Below are 17,617 nucleotides of genomic sequence, written 5' to 3' on the forward strand. Positions count from 1 at the left end.
GGCCGATTGCCTTTTATGTTGCCAACAACGTTTCTTTGTCTTTTCCCCGTGTACTCCCGGCTAGCGACTTGAGGATTTTGTTGCGGCTCTGTACTTTCGCAATAATCGCAATCGTGCACTGGCAGTCGAATGTCACACCTAAAATCTTCGGGTTATTGACAGTCGAAATTTCAACTCCATCGACTACAATATTAAGTTCAAGCGTTCGTGCAGTTAATGAATATGGTCGCTGTGGATTTAGTTGGGGAGAGGGTCAGGTTATGTGCAGCGAAAAAGCGAGAAAGGTCAGAGAGATAGCCATTTACTTTTGAGCACATACTACCACCCTGCGGAGCCCCTGTTTAATTCTTCTCAATTTATAGTTTTTATCTCGAAACAGTACGGATGATTGTCGACCGCTCAGGTAGTTCATAGTCCACCTCTTCATTCCTTGAGGGAGCGTAGATTTTTAGATCTCCTCAAATTGACTGACTGTGACTAATGCTTTTGACAAGTCCAACGCTATGAGAGTCGCCCTTTCTCAGGAACGTTTTTGGTTGAGGCCATGAACTATCTAGGCGTTTATGACGCTAAGTGCCGTGGTGGTGCTGTACACTTTTCGGAAGCTATGTTTGTGGTTTGCTAGGCTCAGGTGGTGCGTAAAGGTCGAGAGTAGCAAGGCCTCTATTGTTTTCACTACTGGGGAGAGAAGGGTTATCGGACGATAGACTTCCCTTTGTTGGCGGGATTTCTAGATTTTAGTGGTGGAACCACTCTTCGAATTTTCCACATGTCGGGTATTTGAAGAGTGGTCAGCGGCAGGTCAGCGGTTTGAGGAAGCTTACTCTCGTTGAACCTAGGTGCTATAGCATCAGCATGTTAATTCCATCAGAGCCAATGGATTTGAATGATTTTGCCATGTTGATGACATCTGAAACTCCAGATCGGTGAAAGTAAGTGGTGGGACAATCGCCCACACGATTTTTAAATCTGACTTCTGCACGTAAAATTTAAGTCTTTCTTACACCAAAAATGAAGGAAATTCTATTTTTGATTCAAGTATAAAATTTTTTTGGTATTTCTTTTATATTCGATGATTTATAACAATAAATAAAAAATTTTATAAATGTGCGATTTTTATTAATTTCTAAGCATAAAATACATGTTCACAGCAATTATATTGAAATCATTAATAATACCTTGCATTTTTCTTGCATTTAGACAAAATTGTGATACCAGAGAAAATCGCCATACGCCTACTCAATTCATCGGAAGTCACCGCCGAACAATTCTACAAACACATACTCGAACAATATCGCATACTCAATCAGTTGCAACAGCAGCGACAACAATTTCTACAAAAACAACATATTCATCTACAACAACTGGCTGCCGCCAACAAATTTCAAGAAATCTTTGCCACAGCGACAATAATACAAGCGAATGCCAATGATCCGTTACGTAAGCCGATTACACCAACAAACGGCACCTTCCTGCTGGATCCATCACAACCCATAGTGAACAGCCTCGAACCGCGTATACCGATTTTGGATACTGCGCAAGCGCCCATACCTGTGCTGGCACCCGCATCAGCGCTAGCAACAGCGCTATCCTCCTCGTCGTCGTCGTCGTCATCGTCGGCAGCATTGGCCGCGGCCAGCGCGACTAACGGACATACCAAACGTAAATCGCATCGTAAACACTACAACAACAATAATCATCATCGACATACATCGCGTAAAAATCATCGAAAGTCCACCGCCGTCACGGCTAGCGGTAACGGTAACAACAATGCGGACAACAATAATAACAGCAACAACGATTACGAGCCCGAACCATTTGTAGTGGAATCGCCACCCATGAATCCGCCCATCTTGTCTGTGGTGCAAGAACCCTACACCCAGCTGCCCATACCGTTGGTGTTGAATTCGCGCGAGGACAAACGTCCGTTATATTATACGCATAGTGAGCGTAGGGGCGGCAGCAGCGGTGCGCGCAAGCGTGCGGGCTACGAGACGCAAACCTACATGAATCCACTGCTGACCGGCGAACTTATATTCGAAAAATAAAGAGTGCAGAGCGAATGAGGAATGCGAAAAATTGTTGAGTTGAGGGAAATGAAGAATATTTGATGCAGAGTGAGGTTAGGAAGAACACAAATTTTTACTTTAGCGGAAGGCAGTGTGAGGGCTTGCGGAGCAGAACGAAAACATGTATGAAGCAAGAAACAATGTATGGTATTTGGTAGAGAAAACCGCAAACTATGTCATAACTGGCTCATATCATAGATAAACAACAATTCCAACAACAAAAACAACAGCAAAAATACTGCCACTATTACCGCCCCCAAAAAAGCAATGACTGCAACAGCAACAGAAAAGCGCTTACAAAGCGCATTTCTGCTGCGACTGCGGCTACAACAACAACAACAACACTTAACTATGGAAAAACAGAAAACAATAAGCAAAGAGGAAACAACAAACAAACTAGAGCATATATAGCAAATTTTTGAATGTGTAGCGATTAGCGATAAAAACCAAAAACAAAAACCAAAAAAACCTGAATAATGAAATATCTAAAAATATTACAACAAAAATAGCAACAACAAAATCTTATATATCCGTATACCCAACAACCAAAATACACTTGTAATCGTCTGTATGTACTGTTTATACTCGTATTGTATGTTTATATATATATAATCGGAAAGAAAATTAAATAAATAAACCTTCCCGCCTATACACCAAAATCACACTACACCACTTTATATAACTGGTCATATGGTTCGTAGCACATTTCGGCAGCATAAAAACACATGTTCGCAATAAAGCGCATAAAACGCATGAAAACGCATTAAAATGCATAAGAACGCATAATAACGCATATAAACGCATGAAACGCATTAAAATGCATATAAACACATAAGAAATATTAAAGCGCATATAAACGCATATAAACGCATGAGAACGCATTTATTCTTCAACACCAATGGCACCACCACCACCACTCGCTATCAATTTTTCACACACTTCGTCTTCACCAACGTAACTAGTCACATACACACACTCACTTACTGTATCACTTAGCCACTTTTTCAAACGCCATGTTCACCGCCACTTTCACACTCACACCACACATACACGCGCGCATTTACTAGTGAAGAATTTAATCACCAAATCAAATCAAGTACACCACCAACAATAATAAAAAGTAAAAACAATAACAAAAATAAAAAAACAAAAACAAAGGAAATACAAAAACAAAAAAAACAAAAAACAACAACAAAAACCAAAAACCAAAAACGAAAGATCAAATAGCATAGCTCTTATATATGTATGTATATCAAACAAATGTATGTATGTATTGTTGAATTAGAGAGTTAGAGAAGCCGGCCTTAAACAAAGGCTTAAAAGCCAAAGCGGCCAAAATAGAGAGGGAAAGCGCATAAAAAATGCAAGCAATTAATGAATATTTGCAGAAATACTGCAGCAAAGGGCAAAGCACATGAAAAAATAAACAAAATTTGAAAGGAAACGACTAGGTCCAGCCGAAAGCATTCATATGTTTACTGCATACATTTAGACCTACGCTCTATGTATGCGTATGTGTATGTTAGGCATTTGGGAAGCGATTTTGTGAACTGCAAGTGAAGGCCTTTACTTTGACATCAATAACTTGCAGTTAGCAAATAAGCGAATAGAATTGATAATAAAGATAAGAAGACCACAACTACTGCTGTGTCTGTAGTTCGTCGTCGTAAATAATATTATAAACTTACTTGAAAAGGCGAATAAAATAAATAAACAATAATTACAACTAAGTTGAAAGAAAAATGTGAAATAAATAATAAAAAAACTGTAATAAAACAAAAATAAAAGAAATTTTTTGTTTATTCATAATTTCAAGTTGAAAAGGCAACAAAGTCTGAATTGAATGAGCGCGAAGTGGTAAGCGCAAGTCCGAGTGGGTTATATAAAATGCTTATAAGCAAACAAGATGCGGCTGAGTGTAGGCTTATATTTATTATTTGTTTATTTAATACTTTATTACTATTAATTGGTTTTATCACACTTTTTAATCAAAATTTATTAATTATATATTTTTTTTCATTTTTCTTATATTTATCAATTAATAATATTATATTTTTTTTATTCTAAATTTAATACTTAATTTTATAAAATTTTTAGGCTATATTTATTAACCAATTTTGTTAGATTTTTTATTCCATATTCATAAATTTTTTATCATATTTTTTTCAATATTTATTTATTACTTATTTTAACTATATTAATGGTTTTATATTTTTACTCGTAGTTCTTCAATTATTAATTTTTTTTCAAACTTTTTGTTTCTATATTTATACATTTTTTATTATATTTTTTATTCCATATTAATTTATTAATTTTAATATTTTTTTTTCTAAATTTATTAATTTTTTATTTAATCGTAAATTTGACACTCTTATTATCATTATTTTTCTTTTGTAAATCATTTTTTCATTTAATTTTATGTACATTTTTCTTTCTTTTTTAGTTTTTAACAATCGCCATAGTGTGTGTGTGTTTTCATTTTGTTCCACATGTGCGCATTTAATCAAAAGTGGGACACTCAGTGAAAAAGATAATATATTGGCATATTGTTTCAAAAGTTCATATCCCCTCCCCTCCCCTCATTAAAATCAATTCCAGAACCAGAAAAATAAGAGTTTTATAGTGGTAAGTACATTGTTGAAAGCTTATCACCTCATTTTCAGCATTTCAATTTTACAAAAATAATCAAAAGCGGTAATTGTTGTTTAAGTTCAAGTCAAGTTCAACATAAAAGTGAATTTAGTTTAAGTAAAATGCTTTTACACTAAAACTCCGATGAATAAATACGGGTGGGATGCATATATGTGACCTGGTCTGCGGAAAGGGGGCTTAGGGGTCAAAAAAATCATTTTTCACTTTTTAGTTGATTCGGATGGTTGTTGGATGTTGTTTATTTTTAACAGCTGTTTCCCAGAAAACTAGTTTTCGCACGTTAACTCCCTTTTCGTAGACCAGGTCATATATAGACTTCTTTTCAAACAAAATTATTTTATTATCAATTTGTTGAACTTTTTCTTAAATATGATATTTTTTTGACGCAATCTCAAAGGCGCTAGGTATTTCAGAAACTATATGTCTTTGTATTTTATTCTAAAAGCGAATACTTATATTCATCAAAAATTTTGGTCCAGAAAGGGTTTGCCAGTCATTGTTCTCTAGCTGTAGCTTTTGTAACCACAATGAGAGGGCGATTTTAATGCAGAATTTGTAGGATGTAATTACCTTGACCCGGACTGATCCATTAAAGCTGCGGATACAAATGGAATCGATCTTTTTTTCCTAGATTTATACAATCTTTTTTATGTCCCTGCAAATTTTAATCTCCATATGTCAATTAAAGTATGCTTAGCAGCTGTTTCTTTAAGATGCTAAAGAGAGATCATGAAGAAAAACTTAACTGAAAAAATAACGAAGAGTTTGCTTTAAATACCAATGGAATTCCGGCTACGGAATTGTTGAAAATGTTGTAGAAGTGTTTTGGACAGTCTACTTTATCAAGCACGAGTGAACGAAAGAGGAGGAATGGAGAACAATTTCTAGCGGGTCCGAAGTTCTAATAGGCCGATGCTAGACAATAATTTGTGGGAATTTATTTCTCCAACCAATGCGCTGGAATCATCCCAACGCCTCAGTATTTTTCTCTATTTCCTTTACTTGCCTTGCCTTTTACTACAAAGCATTCAGTGAAGGTCGCGAACTAATAGACAAAGTGCTTAAAGCGAATTCGCCATCCAGATTTGTTAATGACGATAACATCGAAAGTTAAAGAAACAGTGATTGTAAATCGTGATGTTGACTTCAGAGAGATAGCATAGCATCCCAACAGAGGATCTTAACAGCTTTTGAAAATGTTTAGAGTATGAAGCGGGTCAATTCTAGACTCGACGAATCTTTAGGTAAAACGACGTCAAATAGAGGTAGGAAAAAAAAGACTTGACAATCTATCTGGAGTGGGTTTATTAATATGATGTCGAAACTGTCTAAAATGAGTCGAAACCAAAAAAAAAATTCAAACAAAATAACCATGAAAAGTACATCAGTTTAACCGTTAACATTTTTGTATTAGCTCAGAAGCCTTTTAAGCTGATGATAACGTTTATACTAAAATATGTGAAACTATTATTTGTTTGTCAGTCCGGGTAGTTTTTAATCATATGGGACACTCAAACTTTTCTAAGCGGAACTTGGTTTCAATCGAAAGCAGTCTCTCCCTTTTCTCCTCCATGTTTATTTCAGCCATTTAAATGGTTCTCATACCAAATAAAAAGGAAGCAAGTAAAAGTAAAACTCATAAAAATATATATAATAGGATGAGATTGAGCTTAGTCTTCAGATAATTTGTCATACAAAAGAAAAATGTCAATATCTTGAAGAATCTATAAATAATGTTCAAACGTTACGAAATTTTTGTATTTATTGTTCTTGAGGTTTAATTTTGGCTATATTCATACAAATAAATTTCATTGCATAAAAGAACGAATTTAAGGCTGATTTCTGAATGTCTGGTTACCAGCCTCTCTGTGCAGTTAATAGAGTTTTCCGCTTAATAGACTGTACTTAATAAACATCCACTAATTGTGGGACCGGCCAGTGTGCATGGTTAATGGATATGTTCGCTTAATAGAGCGTCTATTTAATCAGGCTCCCACTGTAGTTTTTATTTATTTTACTATTCTGTCTTCTAATTTGGTTCGAACTGGACACAGTGTGCTAAAATCGGTTCAGTAGTTTAGGAGTCCATCGCGGACAAACAACGTGACACGTAGGATGGAGTTCTCTAAAAATTTATTTCATACAGTTTTCAAATATAATAATAATAATATAATATCAGTACGTGACGCCTCAACTATTTAAAAGCTTCATAAAAATTTCTTGTAAATGTTGTCAGACTGTTAGTTTTCTCAAACAATGCAGTCATTAAAGTTGCGTCTAATGCACTTCTATACAGAGTCATTCCAATGACGCAAAAAATACAAAAGACATGACTGTCAATTTCACAATTCGCAAAGAATTCCGCCATTCTCCCTCTGTGAGTTTACGATCCTTCTAAGTATAAAAATAAATCTATTTAACACAAAACACACATTGGCAAATAATTTTATGACACATACATAGTACATACAGACACACGACTTTGCAAAAAGAAATGAAGAAAGCTTTGATACTTTTTATCGTGAACTTTCAGAGGCAAACGATAACAGTTAAATGCAAATAAAACAACTCTAATCTCTGCGCTAACAAATTCAAGTAAATAACGGAATAACAATTTTTAATGACACCTTAATGTAATTGTGTGTGAATCTTCACAAAGACAATTTGTTCCGAGTATATATTTATTATACAAACATGATTTGCAGAAAAAGTATTTGAATTATCTATTTCGAATTTCGTATCATTTCGCAATCGCTAATCTGAGTTGGAAGGTGTTAGTTCTAACTACAACTACAACTACAACTATAACTTGTGTTTTCTTTTTATTACCTCTAATATCCTATCGTTAGCACAAATCTCGCACTTAGCCGGCTATTTACTTATACTGCGCCTACTAGCAACAACAACAACCACTCAATTATTTACATACATTATTTGAAGCTGTCTACTTCGCAGCACTCAGGCAGCACTTCAGTTGATAGTTTAATTACACACGAGCTTTTAAGTGTTCTTTTTAACTTACAGGAATAAATTTCGTCTGTATTGTTATCTTATTGTCATATTTTACCATAAAAAAGCACATGTAAGCCAAATACTTAAATTACTGTAATTACAAATAATGTAAGTACAATTTATGTGATTATTTATATTCCTTTAATTTCTTTCTAATTTGATCTTTTAATCCTCGCGCCGAGCTAAGATTATTATTATTATATTTCTGCGAAATTGTTTTTGGTCGGTCAGTTTATAGTAATGCCCTTGGAGGAGAAGAGAATATATTCAAAATTGCATATCGTTTTCTCAACAACTATGGTACGATATATACATACATATTTTATATTGCCTCCGTCGTTTCCTTCCGGAGATTACAAACTTTATGGTAATCTTAATATACTCTGTATAAAAACTTAAATTACTTTTCAAAACGAAAGAAAGGAAAATGATCTTAATATTCACAGTTATACCATATTGCATTGCGACACTTCGTTTCTACTCACGAATTTTTTTATCAACTTCGCTAACACTCGCTTATAAGAAAATTAAACTCAATGAGTCCAAGTGAATTCCAACAGTTATTACGAATATTTTGACGCTCACAACTTCCAAAGTTGGCTAAATTTTATAATACACAAGTAAGAAAGAGCTAAGTTCGGGTGCAACCGAATATTTTATACTCTTGCAACTTGCATGAATCAAAGCCAGGGATCATTATACCATATGTAGTACAGGTTATGGGAGATGCGGTAGTATTGATCCGATTTTGTCTATTAACTATTCTCATGCCAAATACTAAAACAATGTTCCCAGGGTTCCATTAAGGTACCTCACATGCAATCATTAATCATACGAGTATAGATAAAATTTTCGCCAAATTGTATTTATTGTAGGTACAAATCAACACTGATATGATTAAAATATGTATTTATTCATTGAGATAACTCAAATATTGGCCGATATATCCAGCATAAGGTCATCTGGAAGTTCAAAAATCCTTATATTAGGTATATTGGGGCTCAGGGTCAATCTTCAAGCCATTTTTGATGCACAGAATTACAATTGTCAGAAAAGAATTCTCTCTAAATTTCAATTGTATATCTCCCACATTGACTAACATTTTCGGTCAAAAGTAAACTATAGATACTGGGGTCCACATATTCGTATGAGTATTTTTGGTTGGATTTGAACGATTTTCGTTCATAAGATGGCATACACTGAAGGCATTTTTAATTTAGACTTTGATTATGACACTTTAAAGGTTTTCAGTTTAAGGCGTTTTGTGGGCGAGACAGTGGTCCGATTACGCAAATCTACGAACTTGTATCTTTTTTTTGTATGAAGAAACCTGCATATCGAGATACGCATATTTTTACTCAATTAACAGCTTGAGCGAACGGACGGACATACAGACAGTCACCCTCATTTCAACTTATCTCGTTATCCTGATCATTTATATTGTATATATATACATATATGTATAAGCTTATATCAATCTCGATTACTTTTAGGTGATAATTACAACCGTTAGGTGAAGTTTAGACCATTTCAATTTTTTTGTATATATGCAATATCAAACTATATTAAATACATTCACCTAATTTTGCTAACAGATTTTATATATTGAAGGCTATAACGGTATAAAGCCGGCAGCGAAGTTTGAAAATTGTATATCAGATATATGGAAGCTAGAGATAGTATTGACCCGATTTTATATATTCTAAGCACAAAGATATATTATTATTACAACTTAACGCTCCCTGAACAGCATTGAGATAACTCACATATTAACCGATATATGGGATACATGCGATATAAAGATAACCGTAAGTGAGAAACTCTTATAGGTATATGGAGGCTAAGAAAAGTATTAACCCGATTTTTCATCATTTTTTGCACTAGGGATTCTCTCTGAATTTAAAGAATATATCTCAGAATTACAAAGAGAATGTCGAGAGTACTGTATCTGGAGACTTTAAAAGATGATAAGATTTCGGGCTTGTGATTTGTGAGATTTGTACATTAAACTTATTGGTGGAAAGGTCATAGCCACTTTTTAAAGAATTTTAAACGACCGATGCATAAAAAAAATAATTCATTGATTAATGATTTGAAGTTCTAAAGAACTTTCAAATTCTGAATGATAGCACTGATGCTCAAAATTTATTAATCTGGTTTATATCTGTTACTCAATTAAAAAACTCGTGCAAAATGATTTTGACTGTAAGTGTACGTAATAGTTGAAGTATTGTGAACTCACCAATATCACTTTCCAAGTCCTTTATAAACGCTGGATTATCCATTTTTTTAATTTTATTTTTTACTTTTTTTTTAATTATTTTTATTTAATTTTAAATTTATTTAAGCTTATCTTTAAAGAAATCACACACTTATTCTAGCTCAATCAGCTACTACTCACTCGAATAAAATATTAAAAAAAAATTTAAATTATTATACAAATTATTTATTTATTAAAATCACTACACAGAATCAGCAACGCTGCGAATTTAAAGTAACTGTTTAATTATTTTTATAAAAATTTGATCGTTACAAGAAAGCACTTCATTTAAATTAATTAAAGTTTTTAATTGATTATTTAAATTAACTAATTAATTTTAATTATGTAGAAATAATATTTTAAATTAATTAATTTTTAATTAAAAATAATTAATTAAAATTTTAAACAAATTATTTTAGCTGTTATTAATTAATTAAAAATTTTAACTAATTATTTAAATTAATTAATTTAGATTAATTAATTAAAATTAAATTAACTAATTAACATTAAATAAAATTTTTTTAGAATTAATTAAGATAATCTAAATTAATTAACATTTTTTCTAATTATTTAAATTAATTAATTTATTAAATTCATATTAATCAACTATTAAACCATTAGTTTAATTTATTAATTTTAAATTATTTTCAATTAATTTTTTTAATCAAAAAACTTATTTTTTTTTAACCAAAAATTATTATTTGACACTTTTTCACTTGCACACACTCACACAACTGCTTACTAGAACCGTTTAGCTGTCAGCCAAACCACTAGCACCGCTTTTCGTTGGCTAAGCCGTTAAAGTCGCCTCACGCTTCGCACGTCAACTGAAAGCGGCGATCTCCTGACACGGCATTTTAATGTCGAAATGATAAACAGAGCGACGATATGACAGCGCTACTTTCCCCACATAAACTTTGCTTACACAGCTATCAGGTATTTACAGGCACACGCAAGCACACACAGCCACACATACATACAAAAGCAACCGCATTCATGCATACATATGTACACAATATAAATACTAAGCGGCTAATTTGTGCGAAAAACTTGTTAACATAACTGATAAAAGGCAGCAACAATAATACTATATACGCACACACATACACTCACCGACTTCTTGACATTCAAATTTGGTTGTAATAATAACGCGTAGATATGTTTGCATTTCATCTCATCTGGCAATGATAACGGCATAAGATTATCACTCTTTCATTATCATCTAGCTTAGGAAAGCATTAATGGACTCGTTGAACTTCATCTTTTTTTTATTTACTTACACGCACTTGTGTAAATATGTCTAAATACGGGCCTTAATTGTAAATATTTAGTCAAAATTCATGTTGCTGTAAGAAATATGAATATATGTATATTTCCACAACATGCGTGATTTAATCTAAGCAAATTTATAATTTCGTATGCGGTTGTACAAGGGATCGCATTGTCTGCACGCAGTTGCTATCTGCCGCCTCCGCTACTGGAATTATTTATGTTACTCATACGCACCGTCGCACAGTACTGAATGTAGTGTGTGCACAGTAGCGTGGTAGTGTGTATACAATATTATGTGGTAGAAATTTTGATCATAAAATTATGTTCAAATATATATGAATACATAGTTCAATTTTTAGATATAAACTATAATATCCTGCACAGCTAAATTTATTATATCAGCAAAAAATGGTATCTGTTGGGTCAATTTGTACGGCAGCTATATGCTACAGTAGTCCGATTCGAACAATATTTTCGGTGATTGTAGCCTTGGCTTGAGCAATAATCTATGCCAAAATTGATGAAGATATGCTGTGAAACAACAAAGTTTTCCATACAAAAACTTGATTTTGATGGCTTAGTTTGTATGACAGCTATGTGCTATAGTAGTTCGATCTGAACAATTTCTTCGGAGATTGTTCCGTTGCTTTAAGCAATTATACATGCTGAATCTTGTCAAATAAAAAAATTTTATTTACAACTACTTCATTTTGATCGTTCAGTTTGTATGACAACTACATATCGTCACCTGAAATGCAAATTAACGTAACAACATTTTCAGAAATTTACAGTGGCATGAATGAAACACGGAATAAAATGGAACATGAGTGAAACAAAATATTAATATTGGTCAAAACTGGTTTATATATGACCGCAGAACCAGAAAATTATGAACATATTTAATATGATGTATATAATTTGAAGTAGTGAAGCGTAATCAATAAGACACTCAATTTCGAATTTTTTGATGATACGTTATTTTGCATTTCAGGTGACGATATATACAATAGTGGTGTTTGTTTTCAATTATAATTGCGTTTGCTGGAAGTGGAAAATTTTAAAAGTTTAAAATAAGCATTCTTGAAACACACACGTGTGTGATTAATTTTATTTATTTTAATATTTTATTTATTTATTATTTTAATAAGGCTGAATAGATAAATAGCTAACAATGACTAAGAAATAAATGAAAAAAGTTGATAATTAGTTGTTTATTGTTATACCCTGAACTGCGTATTTTAAGTTTGCCAGAAAGCTGGTAACACCTAGAAGGAAACGTCGGCGTTCCTATAAAAATTTTAGAAATGATCAGCGTGAGCGGAAATTTGGCACATGTTATTATCTAAATGATGTAATCTTCGAAGAAATTTTAAAAATCGGACTACTATAGCATATAGCTGTCATATAAACTGCACGATCGTTATCAAGTGCTTAAATGGAAAGCTTTATCATTTGACGAGATGTCTTCACGACATTTGGCATGAAGTATTGTTGAAGGTATTGTTGGTACAATCTGCGAAGAAGTCAGTTTAAGTCAGATCACCATAACATATAGCTGCCAATCAAGCTCTTGTAAGAAAGCCTGAGTACCTGAAAATGCTAAGCGCTTTTGTTTATATACATACCAAACTTTTAATTGCTTAGTGGCACTAGAGGTAGAGTGCCCCATTAGAGCTTACATTGTAAATAGTACTTCAGTGATGGTTTATATGAGCGATATACATAATAATTACACTCAAAATTTTGTATGAAACTATTTACAAAACTTAAATTTATTAATAAAATGATTCAACATTTGTTAATAAGTGAAAATTCGAGACAATCCTTGCTAAAAAGGTAAGCGTAGTTAGCGCACGTTGTCTTAATTTCCGTCATCTTTCAACTTATTCATTCTTTATGGTAAAAAAATTGTTAAACCGCGAACCCCGTTCTAATTATGAAGCTATATAAGAGAGACCCCACAATCTGCGCCAACTACCGTGGGATTAGCCTCCTCAACATCGCATATAAGGTTCTATCGAGCGTATTGTGTGAAAGATTAAAGCCCACCGTCAACGAACTGATTGGACCTTATCAGTGTGGCTTTAGACCTGGCAAATCAACAACTGACCAGATATTCACCATGCGCCAAATCTTGGAAAAGACCCGTGAAAGGAGAATCGACACACACCACCTCTTCGTCGATTTCAAAGCTGCTTTCGACAGCACGAAAAGGGGCTGCCTTTATGCCGCGATGTCTGAATTTGGTATCCCCGCAAAACTGATACGGCTGTGTAAACTGACGTTGAGCGGCACCAGAAGCTCCGTCAGAATCGGGATGAACCTCTCCGAGCCGTTCGATACCAAACGAGGTTTCAGACAAGGCGACTCCCTATCGTGCGACTTTTTCAATCTGCTGCTGGAGAAAATAGTTCGAGCTGCAGAACTTAATCGAGCGGGTACAATCTTCTATAAGAGTGTACAGCTGCTGGCGTATGCCGATGATATTGATATCATCGGTCTCAACACCCGCGCCGTTAGTTCTGCTTTCTCCAGACTGGACAAGGAAGCAAAACGAATGGGTCTGGCAGTGAACGAGGGCAAGACGAAATATCTCCTGTCATCAAACAAACAGTCGTCGCACTCGCGACTTGGCACTCACGTCACTGTTGACAGTCATAACTTTGAAGTTGTAGATAATTTCGTCTATCTTGGAACCAGCGTAAACACCACCAACAATGTCAGCCTAGAAATCCAACGCAGGATAACTCTTGCCAACAGGTGCTACTTCGGACTGAGTAGGCAATTGAGAAGCAAAGTCCTCTCTCGACAGACAAAAACCAAACTCTATAAGTCTCTCATAATCCCCGTCCTGCTATATGGTGCAGAGGCTTGGACGATGTCAACAGCGGATGAGTCGACGTTGCGAGTTTTCGAGAGAAAAATTCTGCGAAAGATTTATGGTCCTTTGCGCGTTGGCCACGGCGAATATCGCATTCGATGGAACGATGAGCTGTACGAGATATACGACGACATTGACATAGTTCAGCGAATTAAAAGACAGCGGCTACGCTGGCTAGGTCATGTTGTCCGGATGGATGAAAACACTCCAGCTCTGAAAGTATTCGACGCAGTACCCGCCGGGGGAAGCAGAGGAAGAGGAAGACCTCCACTCCGTTGGAAGGACCAAGTGGAGAAGGACCTGGCTTCGCTTGGAATATCCAATTGGCGCCACGTAGCGAAAAGAAGAAACGACTGGCGCGCGGTTGTTAACTCGGCTATAATCGCGTAAGCGGTGTCTACGCCAATTAAGAAGAAGAAGAATATAACCTTAAATAGTGTTACGTTTTATAAACAACAGTTTGATGAAAAAAAAAAATATTTTACCTTCTGATCAAATTTGACCCGGACTGACTGGAAAAATTATATTTTCGGGTATTTCAACAGGAATTTTTATTGTTTTTTTCAAAAAAGGCTCCTTAATCCAATTATCTATAAACTTGATATAAACTCCGGCTAGGAAAGCCTTCAATGGGTTCAGCGAATATTGTTGGACAGTTTCGACGTCATATTTATAAACCCACGCTTTGTCAGTAGTAATGATATGTTCGACATATGTAGGATTCTCAGCTACGTTGTCTCCTTTGCGATCTTTACTCAACGTCATTTTATATGCAACTTTTTATTAGTTGTACTCAGAGTTTTTTCTTAAACTAATTTCTCCGTTTTTTTTTTTTTAAGATATAGGGCTGTGTGTAACAAGAATTTAAAGCAAAAACATCATTTGAGAAGATTTTAAAATGCCCACGTGAGACATTAAATTAGAGTATAAAACATATCAGATATATATAAACAGTCTTATAAAGGATGAAACGTATTAGATACGAACTTAAAGTAAAGAAAGTTAAAGATAAATTTTCTGAAGAATTCCTGGTTTATTGTAGGATAATAAACTTTTACTTTGTTTAAGGGGTTAATTAAGGTTTAGGTTTTTCTGGATGTAATGGCAGCTCTTGAACCTCTTGAGATTACTTTTTGTCCCAAATGTGGCAATTTGGTTGTTTACGTACCTATTGAGCCAGAAATGGGCCTCATCTCTGAACAAAATTTAACTCATAGTGCGAAGAAATGTCGTTTGGGAAAGTCGAGCAGCTTCAGTTCTTGCACAAGCTATATTTCGAACGATTTTAATTTAAGATCTCGGCATAAAAAGCTCCACATCGTTCCACACGTCAAACCTGCAAGCCATGCCGAATAGACTATCAACGCTCTTTGTGTACACTCTCAGTTATGGCTGCTATATTTTCATCACTGTGTGCTATACGTGGTCTATTCGGTCGAATATTATCCAATAATGAAAGTTTGGTCTTAAGATGATTGATGGCGAATAGTAAGCACAGTAGGCCGATTATGTTAACCTTAAGTTGAGCGAAGCGCGCGAATCACATTATTTTTTTTGAAGTTGAACGATTTGTAAACGTTGTTCAGGCTTAAGTAAACGTGATCTGTCAAAAAAGAGGCTGTTTAAAGAAGTAGCTCCACGTGAATCAGCCTTTATATATGTATAATAAATGGAAGGTTTTTCAACAACTTCATAAATGTCAAATAAGCTTAATTTACACTTTTCAACAAAAAAAACTACTCTCTGACTAATAAAAATTATAAACTGCCTTATCATTACCAAACTTAGTCAAACCCTGTTTCTACCTTCAATTAGAATAAAACATAAATCTTCTAAGATAAGTACATTTAGTATGGGCGTGAAAAAAGGCACATCTGCCAAGATTACCAACGTATTTTTGTGGATCATAAAATTATATCTTAGATTTTAAAAGATAAACACTGAAAAACGCGAAAACAAGTGATTAATAAAAGATGTTTATGCACTTGTCGATTGCTCAGCAACACCCTCTTTTGATAAGCACTTTAGCATAGGCCATAGCAAAACATGTATTATACATAGTTAGTGTAATTTTTAATTCCCTGTAAATAAAACAATTCACGATTAAATGACAAAACGTTCTGAGTGATGTTATGTTAAAAAATGTCAAACTTTCCAATGGAAATGTCAGATTGCACCTGGCAACGCTTAGTGTTGCCTAGGCCAGAAATATATATAGCAGCCCTCGTATATAGAACGTATAAGAAACCCATACACTTATACAATTTATAATATCGTTACCAAGCATTCAGCCTCGAGCAGTCAAAGGGTTCGATTGGCATGCTGAAAAATAATTCCGGGTGGAAAGTTCATTGGACCACATTTTTTGTTATTAGAAAGCTATTGGATTGACTGGAAAGTGGGCCGAAACAATCAGAAAATATTGAAGTTTCAAACCACTATCAAGTAATTGCCGGTATTTGGTCACAATTCGAATATTCCAGTATTGGTATACCCTATATATGATCTCGATAACATGACTACATCAGATTACAGTTAGGCTTAGAATTAAACTTAAAAATGTCAACGTTTCGAGGAATTTCTAAGGATAGTAAAAATAATTATATAGATCTCATTAGACAGAAACGGATTGACGGACATAGGTAAGTCAACTCAGCTCGTCTGATCTCTTGTATACTCTGATCAATTGTACAGTATATATTTTATAGGGTATCTGGCCTTTCCTTCTGGGATTTACAAACTTTGCGGCCATCTTAATATACTCTGTTCAGGGTATATTAATGCTGGAAGAGAAAAAGATTATAATTTTCTGATGTGAACATTACCGAATTGTTCAAATTCTATTCTCTTCTAGTTCTCCCCTATGATGAATTCACTGTTTGAGGGATGCTGCCAAGTTGGATTCGTTTTGGTTATGAGCATTATGGTTTTGATGATTACTGTCAAGTTTTTAAGCCTTGGTCCGATAAAAATCCAGGTTCGTTTTGTCCCTTTAATCTCACTTGACAACTTCACGTTCGATATTCGCACGAAGTTCATCAAACGTCGCTGGCTTCTTTGTATAGATCATCACTTGACGTAGCCCCACAGGAAATAGTCTAACGGCGTCAAACCGCACAACCGAGGCGACCAAATGATTGGACCATTTCGTGAGCTAACACGTTCACCAAACTTGGCTTTCAATAAATCGATTGTGATATTTGCTGTGTGGCTTGTGGTGTCATTCTGTTGGAACCACATATTGTTCAAGTCCATATTATCCAATTAGGATGATATTTGGTTATCATTGAGCGGTAGCGATTCCCATTCACAGTCACGTGCCAGTCTTGATCATCATGAAAGAAGTACGGCCCAATAACGCGACCGGTGCGCAAACTACACCAAACCATAATTTTTTTGTAATGCAATGGTGACTCATAGAGTACGTGTGGATTGCTGCCTGACCAATATCGCATATTTTTCTTATTTACG

The 17,617-nt window shown here is 34.5% G+C and overlaps 4 protein-coding genes across 6 annotated transcripts in view; 3 read left to right on the plus strand and 1 right to left on the minus strand.

Moving 5' to 3' along the window:
• The window catches only part of LOC105224372 (uncharacterized), a 43,475-nt gene extending 42,148 nt beyond the window's left edge, over positions 1 to 1,327 (plus strand). Inside the window, exon 2 of the mRNA XM_011202432.4 lies at positions 1,201 to 1,327. The gene's annotated coding sequence lies outside the window, so the exon portion shown is untranslated. The remainder of the gene's footprint in view (positions 1 to 1,200) is intronic.
• LOC105224374 (uncharacterized) overlaps positions 1 to 1,340 on the plus strand; it is a 37,964-nt gene extending 36,624 nt beyond the window's left edge. The window contains exon 2 of the mRNA XM_011202435.4: positions 1,201 to 1,340. The gene's annotated coding sequence lies outside the window, so the exon portion shown is untranslated. The remainder of the gene's footprint in view (positions 1 to 1,200) is intronic.
• Positions 1 to 3,288, plus strand: part of LOC105224375 (uncharacterized protein DDB_G0286175) — a 35,674-nt gene extending 32,386 nt beyond the window's left edge. For 2 of the 3 annotated variants that reach the window (XM_011202436.4, XM_011202437.4), the window contains exon 3: positions 1,201 to 3,288. In XM_011202436.4, the coding sequence (XP_011200738.2) occupies positions 1,201 to 2,048 (848 nt within the window). In that variant the 3' untranslated portion in view covers positions 2,049 to 3,288. The remainder of the gene's footprint in view (positions 1 to 1,200) is intronic. The other variant, XR_007422475.1, reaches the window with a different exon arrangement.
• LOC105224373 (synaptic vesicle glycoprotein 2B) overlaps positions 1 to 10,823 on the minus strand; it is a 56,486-nt gene extending 45,663 nt beyond the window's left edge. Inside the window, exons 1-2 of the mRNA XM_049454280.1 lie at positions 10,736 to 10,823; positions 9,976 to 10,133 (exon numbers count right to left, since the gene is read on the minus strand). Of these exons, the coding sequence (XP_049310237.1) occupies positions 9,976 to 10,018 (43 nt within the window). The 5' untranslated portion in view covers positions 10,019 to 10,133; positions 10,736 to 10,823. The remainder of the gene's footprint in view (positions 1 to 9,975; positions 10,134 to 10,735) is intronic.
• Between the last annotated feature and the right edge of the window lie 6,794 nt (positions 10,824 to 17,617).

This window comes from Bactrocera dorsalis, chromosome 4 (assembly GCF_023373825.1).
Source record: "Bactrocera dorsalis isolate Fly_Bdor chromosome 4, ASM2337382v1, whole genome shotgun sequence".
Lineage (NCBI taxonomy): Eukaryota > Metazoa > Arthropoda > Insecta > Diptera > Tephritidae > Bactrocera > Bactrocera dorsalis.